This window comes from Chelon labrosus, assembly GCF_963514085.1.
Source record: "Chelon labrosus genome assembly, chromosome: 7".
Taxonomy (NCBI): Eukaryota; Metazoa; Chordata; class Actinopteri; order Mugiliformes; family Mugilidae; genus Chelon; species Chelon labrosus.
This window is the reverse complement of record NC_140343.1, coordinates 14,065,238-14,089,790: the sequence shown is the minus strand read 5'-3', so window position 1 is coordinate 14,089,790 and position 24,553 is coordinate 14,065,238. Positions and strand designations below refer to the sequence as shown.

At 41.8% G+C, this 24,553-nt stretch overlaps 2 protein-coding genes across 5 annotated transcripts in view; both read right to left on the bottom strand.

Annotated features, from left to right (window-relative positions):
- Positions 1-8,349, bottom strand: part of tle5 (TLE family member 5, transcriptional modulator) — a 41,189-nt gene extending 32,840 nt beyond the window's left edge. For all 3 annotated transcript variants that reach the window (XM_084547709.1, XM_084547710.1, XM_084547711.1), the window contains exon 1: positions 7,751-8,349. In XM_084547709.1, the coding sequence (XP_084403835.1) occupies positions 7,751-7,777 (27 nt within the window). In that variant the 5' untranslated portion in view covers positions 7,778-8,349. The remainder of the gene's footprint in view (positions 1-7,750) is intronic.
- A 6,482-nt stretch (positions 8,350-14,831) lies between these two features.
- The window catches only part of LOC311491055 (guanine nucleotide-binding protein subunit alpha-11), a 31,661-nt gene continuing 21,939 nt past the window's right edge, over positions 14,832-24,553 (bottom strand). Inside the window, exons 3-7 of one of the 2 annotated variants that reach the window (XM_084548903.1) lie at positions 24,249-24,403; positions 23,655-23,783; positions 19,618-19,747; positions 16,870-17,023; positions 14,832-16,495 (exon numbers count right to left, since the gene is read on the bottom strand). In XM_084548903.1, coding sequence (XP_084405029.1) covers positions 16,305-16,495; positions 16,870-17,023; positions 19,618-19,747; positions 23,655-23,783; positions 24,249-24,403 — 759 coding nt within the window. In that variant the 3' untranslated portion in view covers positions 14,832-16,304. Of the gene's footprint in view, positions 16,496-16,869; positions 17,024-19,617; positions 19,748-22,954; positions 23,084-23,654; positions 23,784-24,248; positions 24,404-24,553 lie in introns of both variants that reach the window. The other variant, XM_084548902.1, reaches the window with a different exon arrangement.

Below are 24,553 nucleotides of genomic sequence, written 5' to 3'. Positions count from 1 at the left end.
GGGTGCCAGCTCTATCACAGCAGGGTGGCGACAATACCTGCCAACATGTATTCTGAATACAACATGACAGAAAGCAGTCCCTTTTCATTGTGGATGTCTGGCTTCACCAGCTCCCCCCCCTCCAGGACTAAAGGGGGTAGGGGGGGGTTATTGCCATGTTGTATTTTTATAGTGTATAAATTGGATTTTGGTGTGGATGAGCCAACATATTGTTTCAATTGCGGCGTTGCTGCTCTCAGGCACATGTACAGAGCGGCTAATTCTCTTGTCTGAACTGTTGCAGTGTCCTGGGCTTGGCAGGTCTGTGGGCCATGGCCAGGCCTGGGACGGGCCAATCAAGTCACCTCCCGCCGAGCCGCTTTGTTCCAGCCCATCGCACCGTTCCGCTCTGGGGAAGGGTTACCCAACCCACCACCACCCTCCTTTCTTCCCACCTCCCACATTCGCCTCATAGGAAGCCCCTCCTGAATACTGATGCAATTCCCACTCCACACACACACTCACACACACATCCCCCCCATGCTCACTGCTAACCCAAAATACACACAGACACACACACACAGACTCCCCGATGAGCTCTTTATTGGATGCGAACATGCAAGCACACATCAGCGAAAAGTCATTACCATTTTACATTTTTCTCTTTTGACACAGACCATCTTTCAGCCACAGACAAAATCTGCGCATGTACTTAAAGAGAATAATGTATAGACAAAAAAAAGGCCATCCCACACAAACAAAGCTGTCAATTACTGTAAAATGACAGTCTGTACTACATTCCACCTCCACATCGACCTGCAGGCATTGTCCATGAATGCACCAGAAAAACACGCGCACATACGTACACACATCGGTAGCTTGTGTAGAAAAGCTAAAAACCACGGTACAACACAGACGACATCCGTTTTTATTTGCATTCACGTTCTTTCTGGTAAATTTGCTGCGGTATTCCAGAGTAAAGCAAAGTGGCCTAGTGCGATGAAAAAGTCTTATTTCCAAAAACGAAGCTGTAGTAAGATACAATTTTATGTTTCTAATTAATTTATAATTCATATCAAGTTCACACGCAAAGTAAATTCAATTTGCACCAGGACGTAAATTTCACATTTCATTATTATAGCGGTCAGCGTTGTTAATCTTTGTAGTATTTCACGACAGATGTCTTACTTGAATACGTTTGGCTTTGATTGCCTCTATTTACATTTTCTTATATTCTGCGCCTCTCTAAACAATTCATGTAAATTTTAATTCTAAAACAAAAGACAAGGTGAGAGTTTTATAAGTGATTGGCCCAGCGGGGAACTACATCATTCAAAAAAGCGTTGGCATGCTTTCTGTCACCTTGATTCAGCGTTTCCTTCAAGTCAAATGCTTCTCTGGTGAGTCCTATGAAATCCAAGGGGATGGTGTAACGCTTAAGTTGTTATCTAAAGCAAAATTTTTCCTCTTTGCCATCACACTTCTGAACGATGTCTCGAAACAGGCTGCAGATATGTTGTGTGTGTGCGTATATATTTATATGTCTACTCAGCCTACTTATTTGGGCCAACTGTACATGTGGACATGTCCATGAGGACGCTCATTAACGGAAGACATGTTGTATTTACAGAGTGTCTTCTTATCTTTTTCATTCGTTCAAGGTTTGCATCACACTCAACAGTTTAGCTCAATGCTCCAATATGTGAATGGATACACATATTAACCAATCATCATTTTCTTTTGCAACTTAAACTACATTAGCACTATATTTGGGTGAAAACTGACTCAAACTCATTTAATAGAGAGTTCCCTGGCGCCAGCTACACACACAAAAGCCTCTGCGGCAGAAGAGGAAGGCACGAAAAGCCAAAGTTGAATGTTCTTTGTTGTGTTAAAACTGTTGTTGTTGTTGAAGTACGTTGGCATTGTAGTGTTTTCTAGCTGCTTTAGAATTTTCTGTGTTGAAGAAAAGAGGCAGAAAAGGAGCAGCCCCAGCAAGGTGACCACCCTTGTGACTTTGCAGAGTTTTGAGGGCACACATGCGTTTGTGAAGCCCACCCCCCAAAGCATGTAGCTGGCCTAAAGGGGGTATAAGTCAGTGTTTCAATGTGTATTCACGTGTGTCGTCTCTGCCTAGTTGAGTGTGCGTGTTCAACAAGAGAAGGGCTGCAACTAGTCTACACCCCTCCCTTTCAACCAACCCCAAAGCATTTTGACAATCATCTACTGTGGCCCTTCACAAAAATCAACATCACCTGTGACCCGTGGCCTCAACTCGGCCACTCAAAAGCAGGGTCCTCCTGCGGGGTGGTGGTGGTGGTGGTGTTTTGGGGCGGAGGGGGGCACATGGTGGGCTCTGTTTGTCATGCTAATCAGCTGGCCTAACCTTAATGACCCAGACATCTGCTGGTCTGCGTGTGTCAAGCCCCGCATTCAATTTGTTCCCCACATACAAAAAGCAGATAAGACCCTTGAGGCTGGTAAGAATGCCTGTTAGTGTGTGTGTGTGTGTGTGTGTGTGTGTGTGTGTTCTCGTTGGTGATGCGTTGAGTAAAAATCCTTTTATTTCTATGCATGTACTAGAGCAATAATTATCAGCACAGAAGAGCGCCAAAGTGTGCGTTTGCGCGTTCTCATGGTTTCGTCTGTGTGTACGTGCGCACATGCACTAATGTCCAGTACCTCACATCAGACACACACACACGTTTCTCAAACGCACACACATAGGAACGTGTGTGTGTGTGTGTGTGTGTGTGTGTGCGCAGCAGAGCGATGGAGCAGGGGCGGGGGGGAGTTTGTTTAATGGGCGAGACAAGGGACCATGGGGATTAAGCTCCCCCCAGCTGGAGGCTTTAGAGGAAAGGCTGGAGGCTGTTCTGTTAATTCAAGTGGGCTTAATAATGCCTGTGCACCCTCTGCCCCTGACCCTCCCACCACTACATCAGATCTGGGAGGAAACACATGATAAAGGGAGACAAGGAGGGGGAGGTTTTGTGTGTGTGTGTGTGTCTGCGGGCATGCGTGTGTGTGCGTGCAACCTGTGGCCATCTCCACAGTCGAGCACTGGCTCAGGGGACTTGAGAGATTTCGCCTCCATATTACTTGCGCTTCCCTTCGACTTTGGCACCGGGCCTTTCTGCTGCTCCACTTTCACGCCGCCACAGCCAGCTTTGTTGAGGCTGCATTAGGATTAATCAACAACCAAACAATATGGCAAATGCTGTCAACTGGGTCAGGCGCTGTGCCACAATCAAATGAGGCCCTTTTCCCTCTTAAACCAATGAACTGAGCCCATAACCTGGCATGGGGGGGGGGGATTAAAACCGTACACATGAATCCATTTTAAAACTTGGGAAACCTCCGTCCTTCTTTGCGTCTAGATGAGCCAGAGGTAAAAGAACTAACTGGTAAATCTTTATTTTAAAAGAAAGCAGCAACCATCCGAATAGGGAATATGGCCTAGCCCAGTGTAACACAGAGTTAAATCTTACCCTTGTGTATAAATATGAAACTGCTAAAAGCTGATTATCCTCTGCCATTTTTTTTTTTTTTACATTTTACATTAACAAAATAAATAGCTTCAAATGTCTCTGTAAAGGCAACAGCTTTTAGATTAATACAGGAAACGCATTAACATTATTTTAATGCAGTGTGACCACACATCGCTACCACCACCACCAACACAGCATATTTCTGTGAGTCAAACACGAATCCTTGATTGTGTATATATATATATATATATATATATCGTAGAAATGCAAAGCTTTTGTTCGCATCTTACGCCAGAATGGTATTTGATACCACTCAGTGAGCAAAGGCCAACAAATAGGAGCACACATTCAGTGGAGTATGTCGTAGCGATCCATCGTCTGTCATTATGAGGCAGTTCTGTGACTCTCTCGTCCTCCAGTTCCTTATCTTTGTCACTCTCGTCTATACGGGTGTGTCACACGTTCTCTCCGTCGTTGGGACCACGGTGAGAAACAGCGGCAACTCAAGAATCGCAGGAGGAAGACACGCGTGTGTGCAAAGCCTCGGTGGAAGGAGGCGGGTTAGCACACAGGCGCACATTTGTCAGAGGGGTTGGGAGTTGTACCCAGTTAAGACTGAACCAGCTGCAGCTTTGGAGAAAAGAGACACGTTAAATTCCCAAACCCCATTTTTAATCCTGTGCGCTGGGTCTTAATACTCCAATCAAGCAGCATAAGGGCACTCAATTGGATTAGAAAAATAACCCCCTAGACAGACAGACAGGCAGGCAGGCAGGCAGGACTGGAGTGGTCTAGCTGCTATCACCTTGAAAAAAGGTGAATAAGTTCTTAGACCATCAGGGGGTGACTGCTTCACCACTTCGACCAAAGGAAGGGGAATTGGTTCAAAGCAGAGGTCTAAGATGGGATTTTGTCCCAGTAAATCTTTGTTTATACTCCCTCGATGGATCTATGCGGAGCTTATGCCATAGCAGGCTACACCAGTTGTAGCGTTTATACCTGCGCACGCACTGATGTGTTGGCATCGTTCTGAAATAACGCCGCTATTATGCTAGTCGATGCCGAGTATGGCATGATGTGAAGATCTTTTACTGAAAGCTAGTCCAGCCACTAAGACTAGGGGTGCACCGATCCGATATTGGGATCGGATATCGGCCCCGATATTGACAAAATAGCTGGATCGGGGATCGGAAAAAAAAGGTTTTTGTTTTTTGTTTCCCTCCGTCGCAGCAGATCCTACGTCATTCGTTAGCAGCACGTGCGTCGCATGCTGGAACGACTTGGAGATCCTGTGTAGTAGTCCAGTAGGTGGCGGTATATGTCGTGAAGATATGATCCACCATTAAACAGAAGAAGAAGAAGAAGAAGAAGAACGAGTTGGAGCATTTAAGCAACGTGGAGCGAGCTAAAGAGTCGGCTGTGTGGAGATATTTCACGCTTGCCACGCCAACTAGTTCGACGGCTGTTTGCGATGTCTGCAAAGTAAATGTTTCGAGGGGTGGTGGTAGTACTGCAACGTACAAGACTACCAATTTAAATCAAGCACATCCAAAAGCACCATGCTAAGGAGCACGCCGAATTCCTGCATAAGGTGGAAGGTATGCAGTTTATTATTAATTCAACAATGGTATCGGATCGGTATCGGGTATTGACAGATATACAAAGCCCAGGCATCGGTATCGGTATCGGGACTGAAAAAGTCGGATCGGTGCATCCCTAACTAAGACACAAATGAATTCTGGACCAATCGCAGCCGTTGCAGCCTGCGTCGCCCCAACGCATAGTCACATTTCTGGGAATGTACATGTCAGGCTACTGTGTAAAGCTACAGAGCTAGACCGAAAACCAACCCCATACTTACAGAGCAGAAGTGACCATGACCATAAATCTGGCTTAAGACGACATCTTGTCCCAGTAATTCTCTATATTCTCTCCAATCCTCTAATGTGGTGCGCAAATGTGAAATACTTTCAAACACCATAATTAGCAGGGATCCAACGCCATTTTTCACATCCCAGACCAATACAAATAAAGTGGATTGTTTGCGGATACAAACTCAAGGCAGATGCCGTCTTTTTACCTCTCTTAAAAAAACAGCTATGTTGTTAATAATACATTTTTATCTGGATGCAATACTTTCCATGATACTCCTACTACTCTTTTTCTTTTAAGAAATGCACATCTCTGATTATTTAGACCTTGGTTGACCTTGTATGAGAAATGATTGCGTTATAGATTTGCAGGCGAAATTGAGCAGGACCGTTTTCAGAGCACTGCAGGTCGGATCTTGTTAGGACGAACCACTTACACAGGATTTCACCCATCTGACAAAACCAGGGTGCGACCAGAGGTTCCCAAATTCTCTCGCATCCTGCTCCCTAGACTGAAGAACTCACATCGGCAGCAGCAACCACAGCGCGGCACAATCAGGCTGCCACACAGACCGACTGCCAAAGGGCACAGCCTTCATGTCACAAGACATTCAGGTTCTAGCTTCGGCAAACAACACTTACCCTTTCCACAGTAAAAAAAAGAACCAGTGGTGGCAACAAAATGCTGCCAGAGAGGAGCAGAGGGCACAAATTCCTAACAACATAATAGCCTTCTTTGCTTTGTTTTTTAACCTGCAACGCGCTTACTCAAATACAATGTTGGTTTTCTTTGATTTTGTTATCCCACAAAACTAGGCGGTGAGAAATAGCGTTATCTCGAGCGGTATCGGGGTCATTCGAGGCATTTTTAAAATGATCAGGTCAGACTGGGTTGAGGATTCAAGGATTCAAGGATTCTTTACTGTCATTACGACACATGTTGGTACATGGGAAGGAACGAAATTGGTTACTCTGGTCCAGATTCAAGCCATAAGTAAAAAAAACAAACAAAAAAACCCCCAAAAGTATAAATATAGAATAAAATTAGCTTTCCAAGTAAAGCTAAGCATGTAGCCAAGCTACATTTTTTGTCTTATGTTGGAGGGTAAACCAGAACCAAATGTTAAAGATCCTGACTAAACATGCACGCTTGCCTGGGAGTGATTTACAGAACTGCAAAGAGATTTCTTTTGTACGGTTTTATAATGCTGGTCTACACAGATTTGTGATTTACTATTTGTTGCGACAATGTGAATTTTCAAGTGAAGCTATATACCACGAAGCTAATTATGAAGAGCGTGCCAATTTACTTTGTTTCTTTAGTGGTATTTTTGCACAAGAAAACAAGGCTTTGCTGTTATGTTGTGAAATAAAACAGCTTTTGTTTCCCAACACATTGCAGAAATATTTAGCTGTTAGGCTTAAACTGGATTGATTTTGAAGTTTATTGTGGGTAATACAGCTGCACAGAAGAATATATATGCAAGATAAGAAAAGCTCGCATGCAAAAAAAATGATCGGGATGGGCAAATAGTCAATATTAAATGCTTGGGATAAGATCGGAGGCGAAACACAGATATGGAATCAAATTTTGAGATGTGGGCAGATTTCTTAATATATGTGATAGAGTCTATGGCGAGTCAAATAGGCTACGATTGTTTAATTTAAAGTGTCCGGCTGCTCTGAAACAGGACTAGGGCAGATAGATAATTCAACAGCGATAACTGACACCAATCTGTCAGTCGCTAAACATAAATGTTTGACCAATGGGCTGTCAGCCCTCATCACTGATGAATGCATGGCCTGGACTGAGTTTCTGTTACCATGGAAACTTGAGATTTAAGGGGGGGGAACAGAGGAGATGTGCGCATTTTCCAGTCATAAAAAAAAAAAAAAAACACCCACCTGAATGTAACAGTGTGCTGTTCATTTTTAGAGCAGACGCCTTTTGTTATTTTGCCTTTCACCCTTGAGACGTGCCGTAACAGGAAGGCGCCTGGTAAATATCTGGTTTTATTTTGGCAATTTTCGAAGGATAAAACCAAATTACAGTCACCAAGACACCCGGCTGTGTGTAAGGCTGTGTGGTGGTTGTGAAATATGTCAGCATTCATTAAAGTTGTTTGATTTGGTGGATGACTTAAAATGCCATCGTGTGCAGGAAACTGTTATCAGCACAAATGTAAAAGTTTTTTTCTGAAGTCCCTGTTATTTTCACCCATACATATTCTCCAGAATTTACCAGAACTCAACAATGCACATACCAACCAACATTATATACTATAACTATCATAAAAAATGTTCTATTACTTAAAAAATATTAATTACAGCACAAGTTGCATGTATAATTCATTTACCACTTGCTATGTGTGAAATACTGGACAAATGTCAACATTAAAAACCACTTACTGAGTGTCTTGATTGTGGAAACATCATGTCAGTTCCTTGGTTGTTGCTTTCCTTCCCAAACACGATTAACTGTGTGGCCGGTGTTTGTTTTTTTTTCCCCCTTGCGTTGGTCCTTTGTCCACAGCTAGCCCAGGCGCACACAGGAGCTGTCCAGCGTTAGCAGGATGACTAGCTAACAGTAGCTAGCGGACCCCCCTCCACAAAATAAAAATAAAAATTAATAAAAAAATAAAAAATTCAGCCGGATATAAGTGGCGGACTTTGCGGTCGAAAAAAGATTGTTATCTGGGTGATGCAATGCCACTCGGCTTGTACCTGTCCCGAGCCCGTATTTACTGTGTCTGAGAGCAGGAAGCCAGCATCAGCGCTCGCAGGCTAAGCTAGCTAATTCTTCAAAAGCTGTCAGTCAAAATGATTCATCGCTGCTGCTGCTGCTGCTGCTGCGAGCTTTTCCGCCTCAGCGCACGAGCGGCAGCGGTGCGAGCTCAGCGCGTGTAAATTAATAACGTTACGCACACGCCGTTGCCGTTTGGATGTGGCTAAAGCGAGCGAGCGAGCGAGCGGAGGGAGGACAACAACGGTTTCTTCCTCACGGCTTGCGTTGGCCCCTTTAAAGCTTTCAGTTCGCTCTCTTCTTTGCACACGGATGACAAAGTGAAGAGAGAAAGAGAAAGAAAAAAAAAAAAAAAACAACAACGATGTAATTCTCGGAAATAACAAAATGTCTGCGGGTTCGTTTAAGTTGAATCCCGTTCGAACGTTCAACGGCTACAAATTAGTCACGCGAGCGGGATTTAAAAAAAAAAGAAAAGCCGTTGTTTCCCCTGAGACGGTTAAATCAATTTAAAACTGAAACGCTCTCCGAGTATTAAACTCTCAGGCTTTTTTTTTTTTTTTTTCCTCCTTTGAACCGAGCACTGCTGGGGGAATCACAGTGGATTTGGCAGCGGTAGTGAAGCCATAAAGTCAGTCCATTCCTGGAGCTCGGTAGGTTAGACGCGACGCTGCTGAGCGGAACGCCCCACATAGAAGTAGAGCGGCTAGAAGAGCACATCTACACGCCGCGGATCTACAGCCTCAGCCTCAGCCCATGTCTGAGCGAGCAGCGCCCCCAGTGGACGGGCCGGCCCCTTACACACAGGCTCAGCAGGGGAGGGAGAGGTGTGGATGTCAGGGGGCACTCATGACCTTATCTGAAGACACGCCAAGTAATAAAATTATACAGAAATGTGTGAGCAGTGTGAAAATAATTTCTGGCTTTTTAAAAAGCCCTAGCCCCTAGACTCTGGAATAATCTCCCTATAGAAATTAAGTCCTGTCCCACCATCACTAGTTTTAAATCAAATTTAAAGACCCATCTATTTTCTTTGGCCTATAATGTCCATTAATTTCTCCCCTTGTTTGTTTATTTATCTTATTTCTATTTCTTTTCAGTATTATATTAACTGGCATCTTTAACTTTACTGTACATCTTTCTCTAGTAGTAGTAGTTTCAGTAACCATATGTTCTTTTATCTACAATCATAATCTGTTTATTATTATTATTATTATTATTATTATTTTATATTTTCATTTATGTTATGTTTTATTTATTTTATTTTTTGTTTTTATTACTGTATATATTTTATTTCTGTGAGCACCTTGGGTCAATTACATTTAAATAAACGTGACTTGACTTGACTACATGTCCAGCAAAAGTACTTAAACAGTAGAGTCAAATATGCCTTTGAGGCAAAAGACTGCCTTTATCTTTCTTTATCATGTCATTATGATTTTATATCCAATAAAACAGGTTTTATTCTGGAGCACCATATCAACAAAAACAGTCCATGACACTCCTTTGAGCGTACACAATGTACACATGTAAGCCAGAGTAGACAGGTGTTTTGGGAGAAGGAGTGTCTGAAATTTCTCTGAACAAAGGGAGGTGGGCTGAGATATAGCGTGACATCAATTTACAACATCTTATCATCTGTCCCCCAAGAACTTTCACCCGCTTTCACACCTCGAGACTGGAGTCTCGGCCCATTTATGGGTCGATAGAGTGCCATTCAGCGGAGAAAGAAAACAGGATAAAAACGGTTTCTCTGGTCATTACAGAGCCTAGTAATGTGAGCTTTTGATGGTCGACACCCACAGATGTCCCAGTTTAAACCCCACCTCCCTACTCGTCTCTGAGAACTGAAGAAGCTGCTTGGATGAAAAGTTGCCCTTTTTTCATTCACCTTGTTGTTGTTGTTGTTGGATATACCATGACCTGGATGAACCTCTACTGTCTATATATATATATTTATTTCAGGCATATCTTAAGACAATCAAGATTGTGCTGATGTAATGCACTGTATAACGTAAACTCGCTATCATTAAACACCCTAAACTCCTACAAATATTGCCAAGACAATAACCGTGGCGTGCTCAGTGGGACACAGGTAAGCGTTGTCGTGTTTGCCATGTGGCCATGATAGCGATCGTCTTTACTGAATATATACATTTGTGTAATAACACACCTCTTCAGAGCTGAAGTTCATTCTTATTAATACAAACCTTTCATTTCTTGAGTATTGTTTTATGCTCATTTATACACACACACCCATAAAGCATTACATAAGCCACTTATCTACAATGGACCATTCCACTGTGTCACCGTTCGTTGCACAATATTCTGTGCAGCTGTATGAATACATTCGCACTGTACACCTCTGCACAGCTTTTGACATTCATTATATAGCTACATTTTCTACTTGTGGCTATACTTTAAAGCCGTACGTATCAATAAAAGTTTACAAATCATTACACAGTTCAAGCTTTGTACTTATATATTCCACTTGTATATTGTAGTAGTTATAGTAATAGAAGCAGTGTGGTCATGTCATGTCTGTGTGTATGTAGCACATTGGGACAATGACTGACAGTATTTCATGGCTCCGTATGGTTTTTATTAACATATTGTTTAGGTCAGGGGTGTCAAACTCATTTTAGTTCAGGGGCCACATACAGCCCAGTTTGATGTCAAGGGGGCCAGACCAGTAACACGATAGCATATTTACCTATAAATAATGAAAACTCCAAATGTTTCCCTTTGTTTTAGTGCAAAGAAGAACATTATGAAAATGTTTACATTTATTGACTGGACGTTTCTTACGAAAAAGTTTAGTTCTAGGTTTCAGTGTTGTGTTATGTCCACTAAATCTGTGTGAACCCCAGGAATAGCAGTTACTTTTATTGGAAAAATTGCAGTTAATGTCTTCTATGTAATTTTCGCATTTCGCAAATTCATCCTGCGGGCCAGATTAGACCCACTGGCGGGCCGGTTTTGGCCCCCGGGCCGTATGTTTGACATGTATGGTGTGTAGGTGAATAAACACATATCTTTTCCCTCCTCTTTGGCGGCCCCTATGGCAATAAGGTGTAACTGCAGGTGTGTTTTTTTGCCCTCACTTGTCAAGAGGTCCAAACAGTGTTCCTTGCGTTTTACCACCAGTCAATTGGGTGAATGTTAGTTTCACCCCTTGGAAGAAAAATAGCTGCCGGGTAATGATTCGGTATCACTAACTGTGCACAGCTTTTCATTTTCAAGCGGGAATGTCTCCACAGACACCCAGATCCGACTACTGTAAACACAAGGATTTATATATACGTCACCCAATCCCTTTTGCGATAGTGGCTGATAATACACTTAATGAAATAAAAATGTACGAGTGCTGCTGTAATTTTTGTCTGCACAGTCTCAAAATTTGTCATTACAGGGAATTGAACCAGTGACCTCTCATTAAATCTATGCTGAAACACCATACCAGGATCAATGCAGATTTTAGTCAATTTAACACATCCTATACGTTTGTTCAGTGTATGTTACAGCTGCCATCTAGCCATTCTTCATAGCAATACCTTTTTAAATGTGTTCATAAATTATGAAAAAAACCCAACAACATAGTGGTAATGGAAATATGCTGAACTTTAAAATCACTATTATGTTTTCCACACAGCATGATAGAGGACTTCCCCACCTCAAGAGGAAATGTACAAGGATGCAAGGAGAGAGTATAGGAACATATTTTATTCCAATTTAAAACATTTAAAGGAGAAGGTTATGTAAAAATCATTTTCATGTTTGAATGAGGTTCAGGCAACAGTGGTTGAAATGAAACATACAAAAAGAGAAATATGGCTAAAATACTGTAAATCAATAACCATTAGGACCCTTTTCTTGAGGGCGTTGCATGAATAGAGTATCTCACACACCCACTCCCTCCCCAACCTGACAAACACATGCAATTAAAATGACACTTATCTTAAAAACAGCAGTTCATCATTAATCTTAAATATAGAATAAAATTGTCCATTTTTTTTTTGTTGTTGTTGTTAATTAATCACATACTTTAGTGTTTGTTTTAAAAACTGGACCATGAAATTCACGGGCCCTCTGATTATTATTATTTTTTTTTTCCTTTTTTGTTTTTTTACAACATTGGCACTTGTTAAGAGTCTGGCTTTACAAAGAAAGGGGATTGGCACACTCATTGTACAGAATTTACATTTGGTATACTTTAAAAAAAACAAAAAGAAAGAAAGAAAATCAAACAAAAATACATTACGTTCAATTTGTACACCACTACACAAGTTTATTTTAACTCTTTAAAAAAAGAAAAGAAAAAAAAAGTGTCGTCTTAAGTGGTCCTAAATACATGTGTCAAGGTGTGTCAACCATCCAAAAGAAAACAAGATGCAAAGATAGCTTTTAATATCACTATGTCCATCCCAAGAACCAGAATGGATCTCAAGCATAAGCAATAGCCATCAAAGTGTACGCACAAATACACACACACACACCTCAGAGTACCAACGAGCGCGCTTGAATGGACGTCTAAGTTGCATGGATGCAGGCCCATTGCATTGGTGCAGTTTCAGTGCCTTCGACCCAGAGAAAGAATACACAGTCCGATCCAATAAAAGAGGAAATTAAAAAAAAAAGAAAAAACCCACAGAGCGGAGAATGGTGGACGAAAAAACCCGCAGCATGTTCACTCACTCGCTGTTATAACCACCTAAATTTCAGTACCTTCACTTGGCAAGTGTTTCAATAAATACGATAACACCGAGGTTTAGCACGCAAGCTTCATTACATATTTTTATTTTTTTTCTCCACCACAGAGGTCAGGGTCAAGTCAAAACAGATTTTTCAGCGCTTTTCTGTTGATTGGTTTAGCTTGGCACACACTGTACTGGATTGTCGTCCAAAGCTTCTCTTGTTTAGAAACAAACAAATAATAAAAAAAAAAAAAGATTTTTTAAATGGCTGACCCTGATCCTCTGATGGCTCTGATCACTGGTAGTGTAGCCATGTGACTTTCTGGCTCTGTATCAAGACGAGATGTAAAGATGCCCTTCATTTTTTATTTATTTATTTATTTTCTTGTCATCCACGTAGAAGCCCGCTCATGTCAACTCACAGGACAGCAAGCCGTCCATAAGAAAATGAGGTGCAAGAGACCAAACACCCGCCCTTAAGGCTTAAAAGTTCAGCCACGGTTCAGGGGAACAGTGCGCTTTCTGGAAGCTTAGAATTTCAAACACAGACATCACCATGTTATCCTAACACTGAAAGAAGAACACAATGTTCCTCGCCAAATTAAGCCGTCAATTTGTTTGTTAACCCACAGACTGAAATACAAAACTGGCAGCTGCAGAATTAACTCGCAAGTGAGTGTGGAAAACATCACATGGGACAAAAAAAAGGCCTTTAAATGTTGGCTGAAGCACCAGAGATCAACCCTTTACCAATACATGCTTTAAAAAAAAAAAAGGATCACCACCAAACATCTCTGCAACATCTTCAGTGTCATTTAATAAAACATGTGTCGGCACTTAGCATAAGTATACGTCCCTCCTTCATTGAATGTTTCAGAAAAAGATAATGGCTTTCTAAACACACTCTCACTGGTTACGTGGGACTAAAAGTCAAGGCTAAGGAACACACGGGGTGAGTAGACTACCCTAAAACTGAGCAGATTGTACAAGATTTCTGTAGAAAAAAAATTGTAAACCATTTGGCAAACTATTTCAAACACAAAGAGCGCAGCAGGATGCGTAGTAACCACTTTGATGTTTCGTTTGACCCCTGCCAGCGTTTTCAATGTGCACGTAAAAATCAAAAATGTCCCGGCACTCCCCTTTTTTTTTTTTTTTTTAACCCCACCCCGACTCCCAACACAGCCAATGCCAAACATAGAAACACTACCGATGAAGAGGCAAATATGCATAAGCACATAGTGGAGAAGATAATAAGAGTCAAAAAAGATCAGCACATAATTGATAAGAGGAGCGGTAAGGTGCGACAGCTAGGACACTAAAAATGTGCACCTCAGGAAACTCCACTTGTCTTCGACGTTAGCCATTCTCCTCCTCTAAAGGCAAAAAGATAGTGAACAAAGAGCCAAACAGCCAGCAGACGTCCCTCAGGAATGTCATGTAGCCCCCCCCCCCCCCCCCCCCCCATACCTCACTGAATCTGCAGCCATCACCCTCAACGGGATGTCAACACACTCGTGATCCAGACACCCCCAGCCCCTTCCCCGTTTAATTAATTGCACCTTTTGCTCTATGCCGCCCATAGAGTCCTCTCATTTCTACCAAAGCTGCTAGGAGTAGCCCTTGTGACGAAAAGGTTATGAAAACTTACCTGAATTACATTGTGAAGACAAAAATAGCCAACTCTCTATCAACTCTCAGCTTAAATGGAATATTTAAACAACTTATCAGGCAAGACGCACGATATGGGATTGGTACCGAGAGCCAACGCACATCTTCAAAAGTTACAAAAAAAAAAAAACTTTGCAAGCATCCTCGAACGGTAAATATTTAAACCACCAAGTATTTTTTTTTTGTCTGTTTTTGTTTTACTTTTTGCATAAAGCACAAACCTGACGGGGGAAACCGCGTTCTCCTTTGTCAAGCATTTCAAAACAGAACGGCGACGGCTAAATATATGAAGTATCATTAGAAAGATGGAACACTTGTCCATAAAATAGTCTTGATATTTTACAGCAGTATAAAATCCCCCCCCCCCCCCGCCCGCCCCCCAATCTACAAGGTTGGAAAAATCTTTGAGCTGAAACTAGGGAGGAAGTCTCATTTACTGTATCAACAACGCACATATCTGATTGATAAATTAGACATACACAAAAAAAAAAAAAAGAACTATTTACTCTCTCGCTTTATGTGACAGGTTATCAAATGTTGGCCGAACAATATGGCAAAACAAAAGCCAACCGACTGAAGCCAAGCGGCAACGCAAGAAGCTTTATTTTTCGATCTACAGCTGACTATTGCACCGTACTGATCTGGTGTCATTCACACGTCGTGCACAGGAAAATCATTCTCACCGCCAACGGAAACAAAATGAACCACGGTACTGTTACATGTGTGATTCAGACGACCGTCGACGTGAAAGATGCCACCGCAAAGAGCCGTCGACATCTGAACGATCTGAGAGGAGAGGAAAACCGTCCAACACTTCATTTTGGTAATATCAGTTCCCAAACATGTTTTACTTCTGAATATGATACTGGCTACGTAATTATATTTACAAGAAAAAAAAAAGAAACAGGTGGCTTTAATTTGGCAATGTGATACAAAATTACAGGCGAGTTGATGTACAGTGTGTTTCTGTTTCCTAATGCACTTCAAACCGTGCGTTGGAAACATAATGCGACTCTTTTCCTAAGGGCTGCGCTCCTCTGAGTAGTCATCTTCGATTTTAATTGGTGGATAATAGCAGTAATAATATAACCAAGACGGTAACTGGAAATAGAAGTCAACAGAGAAGACGTCTCTCTGTGTAGCCCTCACTCTGTGTGAGCAGCGTGAAAACTTTATTTACATTCAACAGAGCTCCTGTGCTCTGATTTTGGGGGAGAAGAAAAAAAAAAAAGAATCAAAGAAACTTAAAGACCCAGGGGAACCAAGTACCTCGCTGCACCCCAGCACTGCCTGATTATATGTTTCTATCATAGTTAGTTACCCTTTGCAGATGAGTCCAGATACTGCAGCCTGGGCTCATGTCCTCATGCTGTAGTGTTTAGCATGCATGGGTTAAATAAGAACGGGAGAGAGCCCTTTGTCCTTAAAAGCATAGGCTACCCAGAGAAGGCCCTCTACACACCTCAAACACACAAGCACGAGTGATAATGTAGTGTAAAGAAAGAAAACTGTGAGCCGCAATCGAGGGCCAGAAGAGGAGCAAAAAGGAGCCCAGGAGCAGACCAAAACACCACCAGAGGGGAGGACAAACAGAGGGAGTGTTATATATTTCAGGAGTTTTGCGTGTGATTGTGAAAGGAGGGGAGTAGATGTGACCCGAGGATCTGAGGGGACAGAAGGGGCAGAACATTGCGAGTGTTTGTCTGGTGAACTAAATGCTCATCTCCGCGAGGAGCAGTGCATTTCATGCAGATGCGCATTTTCTACAACTGGACTCATTGCGTTGTGGGTGTGTGGGTGGGTGTGGTTGCTGCAGGTGTCTTGCTGGCTCCGTCTCCCTCTTTCTCTCTTTCCTTCACACCAGGTTGTATTCTTTGAGGTTGAGCTGCAGGATGGTGTCTTTGACGGCCGCGAAGACGAACCGGATGTTCTCCGTGTCGGTGGCGCACGTGAAATGGGAGTAGATTATCTTGTCACTGTCTGGGTTCAAGTCCACAAACATCTTCAAGATGAACTCCCGGCCTGCCTGGGCGTCCCGTTGGGGCCCTGGGAGAAAGAGGGACCCTTTTATTTGAAAGTATGCTCTTTATTTCATTTGATCATGATTTAGTGGCAGCATCAGGTTGAAGTACACAGGGTCAGTTTATGGCAGTAGTTCTCTGAAACTCCTCTGACAATGAATGAATGTTTGGGGTGAATGGATATCGGTTAGCTTTACAGTTTGCACTGTAGTGCAGGGCTTTAACCATAAGGTGTCACTCTACAATAAAAAATATGCAGTTACAAGGTTCCTAAAATAATTAATGGTGGAGGTTAAACAGTGGCTCAAGTGGTTGATTAAATTCAGTCAACCACTCAGGGATGAGCAGACTAAATTCTTATAATGTGCAATAATTCTTAGAAACTAGTAATCAGATTACCGTCAAACTCTGGGAAGTAGTCAACCAGGTGAGAGTACATAATCTTCTCCTCCAGCAGGTCCTTCTTGTTCAGGAACAGGATGACGGAGGAGTTTTGGAACCAGGGATATGTGATGATGGTCCTGAAAAGAGCTTTACTCTCCTCCATACGATTCTAAGGACCAAGGAGGAGGACAGATGGACAGAGAGAGAGAGAGAGAGAGAAAAAAACACAGGGTTATAGAACGTTTGTTGAGCTAAATCACCAATACTATGTTGATTTTAATAAATGTATTACTTCTACTACATTCTTATTATCACAGATGCTATGATGTTGATATCAGCCTGCTAATAGTGGCGGGCTGCAGATGAATGGCACCGATACTGAAGTAATGGAGGAGAAACACGCAGGGAACACTCACGACTGTCAAAATAACCACAAAAATTACATTAAGCTCTCCCTGTTAACATTAACTGACACAGACACAGACTAGATTTAGCCCTCGAGACGAAACTGTGTGGCAAACATTAAAATGTGGGACGAATTAAGTTGGAAAATTACTCGTATAAACAACTTAAGTTAGAAATATCCTATCAAATGTCTTCTTCCTCTTGGTAATCAGAAATCACTGCCTGCATCACTCCCCCGGGTTACTTTGAGCCGGTCACAACCCGGTCCTGGCTGGACTGGACCCGATGAAATCTAAGACGTTTGAAAACAATCTTGTGAGGCTCTGACTGGTCTGAAAGGTCAAAGTCTGGGTCTTGAGCCTGTCATCACTACAGGATAATCCGTGCACACTGTGAAGCCTGCATTCGGACTCGCTTTGTCCTGTGACCTTCCACCTGTTAACTGTGTGCACATTATAAGCAGGGAAAGCAAATAAACAGACAGGGCTGCTGATTGATCTGATCGATTAGTCGACTAATCTATTGATTATTATTATTAAATGAATGTATTGACTGTTTTCTGACTAGTTGATTGTGGAACTAAAATATAACCGAACCATTCCTAATAAATGTTTGAACACAATATCTATAAATGAAGACCCCACTTTTACCTATATTCTGTCATTAATTAGCATACACAGAGTATGTTTGAACTTTAATGACTTGTGCTGATTGTATCTGGAAATGCATCTATATTATCCTGTAGAGGGCCACCCCCATATACTCACATTAACCCAACATGCTACATAGCAGACACAGGGACAACATGGAAACTCCACATAGAAAAACCTTCATGCTGTGATGACAATCTCAGCTAAAGGTTGCTTCCACCCACATGGAGCGGAACCTTCATGAAAATTAATGTTGTTTAGTTTTATAGGTCTATATGTACGGAAACAATCTGCTTACAACTTGTGAATGCACTGGAAAACAGCGCTGAAATGATTGATTAGCATCCGCTCTTGAGCCCGTTTAGTTTTCTCTGAACACCAACTAACAATCAGCCTACATTTGACTCTTTTAGCAAGTAAGTAAGTAAGTTTTGAGCTAATGGTCATGTTACAGCTTTCTAATGGATGAAAGTATTAACAATGAAAAACGTCTTTCGAGTGCCTGACTTTCTGTTTTATGAATTTCCTCACTTTTGAAGTTTGGATAAGCGCTTTTTTTAAAGAAACACTGCAATGCGTATTTCATGCAAATCGACGTATTTAAGTCGTCGATGTAATCAGCTCTAAACACACATTTGCAAAAATAAAAACATATTCCCATGCTCATCTGGTTAATGGGGCGCCACACCCAGGCAGGCGCAGCTTACAGTAGGTGTGTGCAGCTAAACTAGACAAAGCGGACCCTGGTAAACTGCTCAGATGTACCGCAGATCCAGTGAGTCAGGACGGCAGCTGGCCTGGCTTCTGACGACTGGTCGTCATATGACCAGGTAGCAGAGCAGAGGGCATGCAGGGGCTGATCACATTAGCTTTATTAGACTTAATTCTATCTGAGCAGTCAGAGGAGGCAAAGCCGGCAACATGGACAACATATCAGTGAAGTAAACATATAGGAGACCTGCGTTCAGTTAGTTGTGAGGGATTTTCAAATAATTACTATAACCATTAGTGTGCGTCTACATTCGGGGTAGCCCAGAGAACACGGTATGCCGTTCTGAAACAGCTGTTTTTGTTGCTAAGAGGCATTTTCACTGCTTATTTGCAGCTACTTGCCAGTTTAGTCTGCCTGACATATGGCGTGGAGAGGTAACACACAGCTTTTTTTTATTAATCTGCAGCTAAAACCAGTGTTGATAAGAGCAGTGAGAGAGAAGCTTCAGGCTATGAAACCAAAATAAGGAAGTCAAAGCTGTGCAGAGGTGAAGGGTTATGTAGAGTTTCATGGTAACTCTCTGTCATTTACGTGTAATGTGAGCCATACCGTTTACATTACACATAATCATATGATCTATTATAAACATTTTCTTGGTGTATGTTTTGAGGTAAACCAGAACACTTGTGGCTTTCTCAAAAGGTTTTGCGTTTATCTCTAAAATACATTCTATGTGCAGCGTCTTAACATGACACATGATTTGGCGTTACATACAGTTTAATTGAATCAAATTAAATTATTAACAATTGTAGATGGAGTTTAAGTTTTACTTTCCGACTGTAGGACAGACAACACTATGTTTAAGCCACTTCATTTAAATTCAGATTATGGAGGGGGAAAAAAACTCATGAACTAAAGTACAAACCTGCAAAATACAACGAAACGTGAAGGCTCACTATGATACACGCAGTCAAAATGATGTGTACGCAGTCTTACCTCATTGTCTGACTCCACCAGGACCTGGTCGTACTCACTGAGCGCCACCAAGAACATGATGGAGGTGACGTTCTCAAAGCAGTGGATCCACTTCCTCCTCTCTGACCTCTGACCCCCTACATCCACCATCCTGATAGGGGCATGGCGGGATGAGAGAATCACAATTAGCTTTAAACTGACCACTCAACAATCTTTTTTACTGCTAATTAATTAATGGCTACGATAAGCATGTTTTTCCAATCACAACCTCAAAGATTTAACTTGCGTTAAATCTCTGGAAACGTCAATCAAGGGGAATTTCAACCACAGAAAGTGAATCAAAATGGAACAACCAGAGATGAAACACTGAAGTGACTGAGCCAAGATCAAGACAAGGATCTGGGTCAATTCAGGATAGGAATATGACTTTCAAGAATGAAAAGTATCAGTGCAAACAGGCATTCGGCTTGAAAATGTCACCTAAATTTTTCATTTCCAGTTACATTGCGCTCTGCGTCCCATTGAAGGGCGCTTAATATATTTCAAGGACAGTCTTGTAGGATGATTACAACAGAAGATCATTTTTCAAGACAAACACCCCATTTGCACCGTGAATATAAACAGAAGAAACATGAAATGAGAATGTGCAGCGTGAATCACAGAGAGGACAGAGCAAACCTTCCCTAAGGTGAACTAAAATAACTACAAGGAAGTGTATGTGTGCATACATACAAACAATATCATCCATTTCTGCAGAACAGATGCAGGAGAGCCCATGCAGGAACTGTTAAGTGAGTATGTCGTTGTTTAGAAGTAATTATAAAGAGGCGAAATGTCAGGGGTGTAAGAAGATCAACACGAGGACAGCAAGAAGAACGTACAAGGGGAAAAAAAAAAGAAACGGGGAAGATGTTTAGGAAAATCAAAACAAAGGACTTGCTGCTGTGTGTTGGTTTTGATTCTGGGCAGGAGACCTGGATCGTGGTTAAAGTGTTATTTATTTATTTATTTAACATGCTGGTTTTACCTAAAATTAATTAATTTGAAAGAATTAGTAGTTTGATCTGTCCATTTTACTTCCAAAGAAGACCAAACACCCTCTCTGACTATGACTGTCCTTGGCAGTTATGCAAGTTTAAGTCTGAATTGCATGGAAGATTTCAGATAATACTCAGTCCCATCTGACAGCTACACAGTGAAACTTTGATCAGGCAAAGGTGAACTCCGTGAGTCTGCCAGAAGAAGGGACAGCATTGATTAATGGAGTCCTCCAGAAGCTAGCCTAAAATAAAACTCCTTCTTATCAGACAACCTCCATTTTTTTCCCCTCTAGCAAGGATGAGTGACCTACTTAGGTCCATAAGCTCTTCTATGCTGAATAAACCAAGTGAAATGACATTTTCTGTGACAAAAAAGCCAATTAAAAAGGGAAGGAAGCCAGTCTAATGGAGATATTTGTCTATGAAAGGCTTCCTTGTTCCAGCTATGACCCCGTCAACTGCAGACAGCAGCTGTATAGTGACACATGATTGTTAATATCCATATATTGGGCTGGATTACTTCTCATTTTGCATCAAGTGTGCTCAGTCTTTCATTACATGAATGTGGCAACAAATTCTCCTCAATTATTAGCGCAATTATGACAATCTTCTTCCATTAAAACCGCACCTCGCATTCATCGCCTCTTCATATTTATGTTTTCAGTTTCATAGCACAAAACTGATGTCAGTGAGAGCATGCAGTAATTCACCATCAGCAGCACAGCCAAGCAGAGCAGAGCCTATCGGCTAGCTGTAGCAGAGCTGCTGGGAACCTCTTCAACACAGCCTCATTGCAAGCAGAGTTATTTCTAGCCTTGCCAAGCGTAGGAGGGGGCTGACATGATGGCTTCCTATCGATTTGCACTCTTCTGTAATCGCTCTTGTTCCCTAAGTCCATCTCTATCTCTAGGAGGAAGGGAAGCTGCTCTATGTATTGGTGGCTGGCCCTACAGTCTCTGCGCCATGTCCTGCATCTTTGAGAGGGACTATGACGTAAAACGACTGCTGTTATGAGCCTTTCTAAGAACAGAGCATCTATATATGGATAAGTTTATTTTACATTGAATTATTCATGTAGACTTGCTTTTGTTATACTTAATTAGACTGCATTTAAGTGACATCAGTTATTCAAAAGTAATAAGTGGAAAGGAAGCATACTGCATGGCTAAAATTAAGGATGAACGCGTCGCACGTTTCTAAAAGAAGATATCTCAAAAGAGATGTGGTGGCTCTGTCTGTCTGTCGCCATCTTGGCAGTGCCTGACTCCATCTAAATCCTGGCTAATTCAATGAGCGGTGGAGGTGAGGCTGCCCAGGCAGACAGCTAGCAACCTGAGACAGCAGCAGACTGTCACTCAAGCGCCTTAAGCCTTTCCTCATTTGTTTTTGACATCTTTATGAAATATTTCTAGCTTCAACATGGGATGGTGAGCTTTTTTAGAGTTATATTTTGAAAGGAGTCCATTTTATGAAACAGTTTATTTGGGAATTTCAACATGGGTGTCTATGGGAAATGAGTAAGCCTCAAGTGGTCATTTGAACTTGGCACTTCCACGTTTGGTTTAGTTTTTCCAGCCACACAGGATGCTGCTTGGCTAACATGGTCATTAGCCAAGTTCCCAGTGTGACTTTGGGGTTTCAGGACCTTTGCTGCATGCTGCATTTTCTATCTCGGTTGCTTTTTATTTAAATGAAGACAAAAGCCCCAAAAATATTGAAGTGGTATAAGTTGTTATTTCCGTTGCCATTCTGTAATGACCTAACACGAGAAATGTTCTGATACTGAATATCCATCTGTTTGAAAAACGCCTTCATGGTTGACTCATCACTGGCTTTATGATGAGATTCAGAGCTGTGGGGATAGTACGGTCAAAACTTCCTGTGGCCGTGTCCTGTAATTGTGTGGAAAACTATTTGACCCCGTAAGACCAAATTCTTCACCAAAACAATGAGTTTGTTTGGGAAGAGACAGTCACAGCTCAGGGAGTGGTGATTTTGTCACAGTAAGAACAGGTGTACCCAAACGAACCAGTGTTGAAATCTTGAGGACTAAAGCTTTAAATCAATAATCAGTAATTTAAAAAGAAAAGCAGATTTTTTTGTTAATTGATTTATAGATTCGTGGAATGATCATTTCATTGGACTTATTGAAATTACTGTGGTATTTCACATTGAATATACAGTAAAATAACATAATTGATTGGGAGTTTAAACTCACAAATGGTGACATAAAACAAGTTGTTAAGTTTGTTGACAGGTTTCAGAGGGAATGGGGAACAAACTTGGGGTTAGTCAAAGTAGTGTAGGTCTTCTTCTACCTGAAAATGATGCTTTGCAAGTCGAAAGGGTATTCTATGATCCCAGTGGTTGGGATTCGAACCCTAAGCACATCCTGTTGGGTTGGTAGATAGGACGGTTCAGCAATACGATCCAGATCACTTAGATAGCTAGAGAGAGGTAGGACAACAAAAGACAGAGAGGGAGGGAAGAGAAAGTGAAGCATAACAGCAGATAAAGCCCACCCCCTCCAAAAGCAAGTGCACCAGTCCAGATGTAACCCAAGAAGACCATTTCCAAGAGTTATGAGGGGATTACGTGACATTTCATACCACTATTCCCCAGCGTCCTCTTAGAAATTCAGCTTCATCCTTGATGGCAGCTCCCAAATATAAATCTGTCCTCAGGTTTAACTTCTGCGCCTGTCAAAATGCTCCATGTGACGGTTTGTAAGTTTAACTTTTGACTTGACACCAAAAAGTTGATTTAGCACTCAAGGAGAAGACTGCCTGAGCGATAATAAAACTTACTACCTTTGTATTTAGTGTTGACAGTCAGTTTAGGGGCTGTTCTCGAGGCCAGTTTTTGAGAGCGTACCATCAGGGATATGTTAAAGTGTCAAGCCCTGCAATACAGCACAGGGTAGATGGAGATAGCGGCATCGACGGTTTCCGACTGGCTGACCAACTGTGGCACAGCTAGTCAACCAGCGACATCATGGGCAGCACGTGACACAAGTACCTGAAGATAATATTCTCTAGGTCAAACGGGTACTCAATGATGCCGGTGGTAGGCACTCGGACCCGCAGCACATCCTGCTGAGTGGGCACGAAGCCTGGTGATGCTATTCGCTCTAAATCGCTAAGGTAACTGCGAAGGGGGAAGGAACATATGACAGAGACGCACATGTAGGCAAACCAACTGTACAAGACCTTACGCACAAAAGTAAGAAAGAATAACAGAAAACCAGCTGCTTAAAAATGATCAATATATTTCCTGCAGTAACTGATAAATAACACTTACATACGTCATATACATCTATTAGCTCAGATTTCTTTCCAATCCTCAACTTCCTAAGGAGCCATATTAGTCTGAAATGGATTAATGCATGTTGGAATTAGCAGTGATATAATTAGCAGTCGTTTATAAACCTGCCAACATTTCCGTTTTCCCCGTCTCTTTCCATCTGTCTGAGCCTTCTTCCCTTCCTCCAGTTGAGTGTATTTTAGCCCAGACAGAAAACTGCTGAAAAATGTTTGAGATTGTTCCACTACTTCTACAAATAAACCAAAAAAAAATGAGTGTTTCTAGTCGATTAATACATTGCAGACATACTATTTGGTTGAGTCAGAAAGCTGGTACTCTCTCCGGCGATCATATGCCTCCTGGATGCCAGGGTCGGCCCACAGCATCTTTATCGCGCCGATGTACGGCTGATCGAATGATGAAACCTTCTCCACGTCCACCTCGCGCACCACCAGGGCATTATTCTGAGAAAAATAGATACGTTTTATTAAACAATGGTCTGTAAATCCAAATCTTAAAGTGAATTACAACAGGTGGAGTATTGCATTTTCCACCTCTGTAGTACTTTAGCACTACTACAACTTATTTATCATTTATAGCGTTTGTACTACATG